The sequence below is a fragment of the Rhea americana genome, unplaced genomic scaffold (assembly GCF_003343005.1).
Source record: "Rhea americana isolate MKP2758 unplaced genomic scaffold, rheAme1 scaffold_85, whole genome shotgun sequence".
Taxonomy (NCBI): domain Eukaryota; kingdom Metazoa; phylum Chordata; class Aves; order Rheiformes; family Rheidae; genus Rhea; species Rhea americana.
The window spans coordinates 1717407-1723061 of NW_028187034.1; the positions used below are offsets into that span (position 1 = coordinate 1717407).

Consider the following 5655-nt stretch of genomic DNA (forward strand, 5'->3'; position numbering starts at 1 on the left):
CCCGAGAGCCCCCTGCGGTTCAGGGCTGAGGGGGGGGGATGCCCGGGCCGGGGGGTCCCCATGAGGGACACGGCTCGGGCCGCCCTGCCCGAAGCAGCCGGGCCGGGGGGCGGCGGCGGCGGTCCGTGCCGCGCCGCCCGGCCCATATAAGCGCGGCGCGGCGCGCCAGGCTCCCCGGCGCCGGTGCTGCTCCGGTACCGCCGCCTGTGCAGCCCGGCCCGGCCCGCTCCGGCCCGACGGTTTGTTTTCTCGCCGTCCGCGGGCTCGGGCCCCCCACGCCGCTGCCACCCTGAAGTTTCTGGCGGTGCTGCTGGCGGCGGGCATGCTGGCTTTCCTGGGGGCCATCATCTGCATCATCGCCAGCGTCCACCCGGCGGGCACCGCCGCCCCCGCCGCCGCCCCCGCCGCCGACAATGACTCCGCCGCCGCCGCCGCCCTGCTGCCGGCCGCCGACAAGGGGCTGGGGGCGCTGCACGGCCCCGCCGAGGCGCTGGCCAGCGCCGGGCCGCGGGTGCCGGGGTCGCCGCCGCTCTTCAGCCGCTTCGTGTGCACGCCGCTGAGCGCCGAGTGCCCCCCCGCCGCCGCCGCCCCCGCCGCCGGCGGCCCCGAGGAGCTGCTGGCGCTGCGCAGCGCCGCGGCGCAGCTCCGCCGCACGGCGCTGGAGCAGAAGGAGCAGATCCGCATGGACCAGGAGACCATCCGGGAGCTCACGGGCAAGCTGAGCCGCTGCGAGGGCGGCCTCCAGCCCGCCGCCGCCGCTGCCGCCGGCCTCCGCGCCGCCCCGCGGCCCGGCACCATGGGGCACCCCCCGGACGAGCCGCCCGCCGTGCGGGAGCTGGAGGAGGCCGTCCGCGCCCTCCAGGACCGCATCGACCGGATCGAGGTGCGGGGGACCCCCCGCGGCGGGCGGGCGGGGGGAGGGGTCGCTCCCGCACAAGTTGTCCCCCAGCCCCGCTGCCACCCCGCGCCCGTCTCCCTCTTTGCAAAGCTCCCGCTGTCTCCGCCAGCCTCCAGGAGGGTTTTTTTCCCCCCCTCTCTCTGCCCCTGGTCATGGGCTCTGAGGGACAGCAGCATCCCTCAAGGTTTACCCTGACCCCCCTTCCCTGCCCGCTTTTCCCTGCGTTGTGGGATCACCCCGCTTTCCCCCCCAGCCTGCACCTGCACAGGGCGCCTCACTCTCCCCAGAGCCCCTGCAGGAGGGAAGGCGGGAGGGTGGCAGGGTGTCCGCTCCGGGCTGGCCCCTGCCCTTCACGGGAAGGTAAATCCTTGCYGGATCCCCCCGCAGTTATCTGCGGGGCATCGCGCAAAGCAGATCACCGGGCCGCCCGGCATTTCGCTTCCTGCCCCTCTGTGCTGGTCCCTGCTGCACCCGTGCAGCGGGCGCCCGACCGGCAGGCCCAGCTGCGGCCCAGCTGCGAGCGAGCGACCACGAATGCTCCACAGGGGCGACCACGACCAGTCCCGTCCCGGGGTGCGCGCACGCGTCTGGAAATTGCTTTGGGCTGCTGCGGCCTCAGCGGTCGGAAAGACCTTGGCAGAGCGTTCGGTGCCTTGATTATTTGCTAAAATGAGGGTTTGCAGGGAAGAGTGACATCTTTTATTAGGAGAACTGGTGTACGTGGAGGAGGGCGTGGGAAAGAGCACGCTTCTGAGTGCAGCCGCTCTGTCCTGGGTCCTTAGGTCTGTAAGAGCTGCATTCGCAGAATATATCTGTGAGAATAGTTTGGGTAGGTGAGTTCCAGGAGGGGAAATCTGTCTGGTTTTCCTGGTGGTGTTTGCTCCAGATGTCCCACCTCTCTCGAGGGTGCTGTGTTGTCCCTCTGTGCCCRTGGGTCTGCCAGGGGCCAGGGCCACCTGCAAAGAGCCTTGTGCATCCCAAGTCTTGAACCTCTCGGTCTTCCCATTTGGCTCTCTGTTGCCCTGGCTGCTTCTCTCCATGAATCCCAGCCCTGCAGAGCGGGGAGGGATGTGGGACAACATCTGATGCGGCCCCTCTCTGCTGGGGCACATCGGCGAGGTCATGGCCCATGTCTTCAGTGCTGCTTTTGCCCTTCTGCCCACCTCACCCAGGCTCATGGGAGCAGTAGCTGCTGCTGTTAGGCTCCATCAGCCAGCACCCGGGGAAGGATACACCTCTGGGGCTTCATGCTTCRCTCTTGCAACTGTTCCCTGCCTCCTCTGGGGCTGCCAGCAGGACTCTCCCAAGCCCTGGGTCTGGCTGTGGCCTCCCCCCCAGGGACCCCTCTGACTTGGGCTACGCTTGGCAGGCAGTTGTATATCCTATATCCTGTCCTTAGGAACCTGCAGTGGAGCAATGTCCCCGTCCCCATTAGAAGCAGCTGTGGTGTTGCCCCAGCCAAAACAACGAGGTTGTTAAACTCGTTGTCCCTGTCACTGCTATCAGAAGCATGCAAGAAAAAAAAAATGGAGACTTGGGCAGGTATATGGGCACAGATCTGGACAGAAAATTCAGAGCCACTGAGATCATTCGTATGTCATGTGGCCTGACAAACTAGGGGGAAAAGTGTTAGGGGAGAGAGGGATATTCTAATGGACAGATGTGTGAACCCACTTAAAGATGGGGAAAGGCAAGTAAACAAATGCATGCACAGAGACTGAGACAGGAAGAAGTGCCCATGAGCTATTGGAGTAATGCATGCACAGAAACAAATAYGTACAGATGGATTAAGCATATGCAGGGAGAGAGGGATGTGCAACCCAGGTGACAAAAAGGCACAGAGACTAATACAGCTAGATAGAGACAGACATCCATCTCCAAAAATCTCCTACAAAGACCTGCTACCCCAATAAACAGACTCACACATGCAGGATAACACAGAAGTGTACCCACAGATGCATGTGGACAACAGGTCTATACATGCAGAAATGCAGATGGAGAGGAAAAAAGCTCTTGCATACACATATGTGTGTACATGCGTGAGGAGCACGCAATACCCAGAGGGTTCATGCCCAGCAGAGGTATGCAAGGCAYGTTTTGAACACCAGGAAACGCTGGGCTGGATGCAGGGTAATGCATTTAGCTGCTCTCCAGATGTGCTCTGCCACCCTCCCCAAGCCCAACTTCCAGTGCTGGAGGGGGCTGCACCACCCATGAGGTACGCTGACATATTTTTGGGGATTTCTTGCAATGGTAGGAAGCTCTGGGCCGTGGGGTGCAGGAGGGTCAGGTCACAGATGCAGATGTGGACACAAGCCCACAGCAGCAAGGCTCGGATCAGGCTCTCGCGTGCGCTCAGAGAGCCTGAATGGCTTGAAGGAGGTTGCAAAGGGAAGCGATGCCAGGAAGAAGCTTGTACACACATACCTACGAGAAAGACAACCGGCACGCTGCCAAAAAATGCTGTCTTTCGTGTTGCCTGGGAGCTGAAGGTCCCAAGTGTACTTTGCAGCAGAGACGTAGCGTCTCGCCGCTCCAAGCCCTGCAGGCTCAGGAAATGGGGCAGCGCATCGCGGATGGGCTGGACTAGCGCTGCCTTGGCTCTAGCCTGCCGTAACTCACTCCCGGGGTGGCCCAGGGACAAGTGCAGCCCTAGGAGGCCGTGCYGGCTGCTTGCATCTCGCCCCCGCGACGAGGGCTGCGGGGCAGCGGTCGCCTGCCCCAGGCTTGCATCCGACCCCCCCCGCCTTTCCTCCGCGAAACACAGGTGGAGCGGGACGGAAAGGAAAGCGYGGGAGAAGATCCTGGCTCAGGGTGGCTCAGGAGAGGGAAGGCAAGCGAGGCGCTGCGGGGAACCCCAGGGAGGCCGTGCCGAAGGGCCTCTCCCTCGCCAGCGAGGCTCGACGCGCGAGTCTGCCGAGGAGCGAGGCGCGGGGAGGGAGCTGCTGCAGGATCGTTGACATAATCTGGATGCTGTTAGCGTGGCCGTAAAGAGCCATAACGAGATTTGTCGATGCGCCGAAAAACCTATTAAGTCGCCTGAGTCTTAATTTTTGAGAAGCGATTTAGCTCCGTTGACACACGAGGAGGGAGGGGAAGGGCGAGCGGCACGCGCCGAGGGAGCGCGCGCAGCCGGCGTTCCCCTCCGCGGTGCGCGCGGATCCCCAGGCGCGCGGCAGGGGCGAGTGAGTCGACTGTCGCTGTTAACCCGAGGCTAAACTCGAGCAGGAACATCTTCTGGAGCCTGTTTCTAATCCCCTGAGCTGTGCAGTCTCCTGAATGAATTTCTCTTTGTTTCTTCTTCACGCACAGCGGGGCTGGGATTTTTCCCTCTGTTTTTTTTTTTTTTTTTTTTTTTTCCCTCCCCCCCGCCTTCTCTCTGCACGTGCTTGCATCCATACGTGTGGGCACATCTCCTCGGCGTGCAGAGCTAGGCAGCCCAGATGATCCTTTTATGGGCTTTTAATTACAGCTGTAAATTGAACCAGAGCGATTTCGGAGCGGGGAGGCAATCACCTCGGCCCCCTTTGCCGCACCCGGGTGCAGATACCCCCTTCCTCCCTGATGTCCCCCAAAGCGGGGGGGGGGGGAGAGTCAGTGGGCGCCTGGGGTGCTCCGAAATTCCCCCCCCCCAGCACCACAGCTTTGGGGGCGGTGGGCGCCGGGAAGCGGGTGTCCATCCGTCCGTCTGTCCATCCACAGCGGCAGCAAGCAGGCAGGCGGGCGCCGGGGAGCAGATTTGCCACCGCATTAGCAAATGAGGCTCTGAGCTCCTTAGGCAAATGGAAGCGCGTTGGCCTGAGAGCGCCGGAGGAGAGGGCGCGCGGACGTGCCGCCCGCCGGAGCCCGACTCGCCCCCGCGCCGGCCGCTGCCGGCCCCTCGTGAGTAACGTTAACCTGGTGCGCTTCGGTCTTTTCGCCAGCCAAAAAGCATCGGAGAAGCCCCTCCGAGGCGAGCCCGCGGTCTCGCTTCGCCCCACAGCCCAGCCTCTCCCAGGCCAAAAAAAAAAAATAAGGAAACATCCCACCCGCTGCCTCATCCTTGCCCGTGGGCCGGGAGCTGGCTGGGCACGAGGGGGCCGAGTGGGTGCTCCTGGCGTCTCCCGATTGCCGGCAGCCTCCAAGGCGGGTTTGCAACCTGGCAGTCCTGAGTAGCACCCCGGGGACCGCTGGGGTGGGAGGAGGAGGAGGAGGGATGGAGAGGACGGGGCAAAGYGGGATGAAGCGCTGGAAAGGGGCAGAAACGGGGAGGGAACTGAAGAGGAGGTGAGAGGGAGGCCGTATACGGGGAGAAGGAAAATTGGAGAAATTACAAAGGAATAGGAATACAAGAAGCCAAAGGGAAAAAAGCTTCAAAGAGGGCAGAATAAAACAGAGGCAGAGAGAAGAGCTGGGGGCGGGGGGGAGAAAAAACCTAAAAGAAAAAGCCATTGGGCGCTATTGAAAAATGTAGGCCAGGCTATCAGGGGGGCAAAAAGAGTGACAAAAGCCCTGAGGTTTTTTTTTTTTTTCCCTCCCTTATTAGCAGAGGGAACTGTGCGCGAGAGCGGGATGTGCAGGCCACGGAGCGGCGGGCAGCGCGAGCAAAGCGTGCCGCGGGCACCGTCTCCGCGGCCTTTGCCTTGCCTGTCGCCCGCCCGGCCGTCCCTGCTGCCTGCGCCCTGCCGTCCCACCCCGGGCCGTGCGGGACCCCGCGGAGAGGAGAGGCCCAAACGGAGGCTTCCTGGGGAAGAGCAACGAGGCTGCGGAGGGGGGGG

The 5655-nt window shown here is 63.0% G+C and overlaps 1 protein-coding gene across 1 annotated transcript in view; it reads left to right on the top strand.

Annotated features, from left to right (window-relative positions):
* The first annotated feature begins 295 nt into the window (after positions 1 to 295).
* The window catches only part of NPTXR (neuronal pentraxin receptor), an 11211-nt gene continuing 5851 nt past the window's right edge, over positions 296 to 5655 (top strand). The window contains exon 1 of the mRNA XM_085323496.1: positions 296 to 883. Coding sequence (XP_085179622.1) covers positions 323 to 883 — 561 coding nt within the window. The 5' untranslated portion in view covers positions 296 to 322. The remainder of the gene's footprint in view (positions 884 to 5655) is intronic.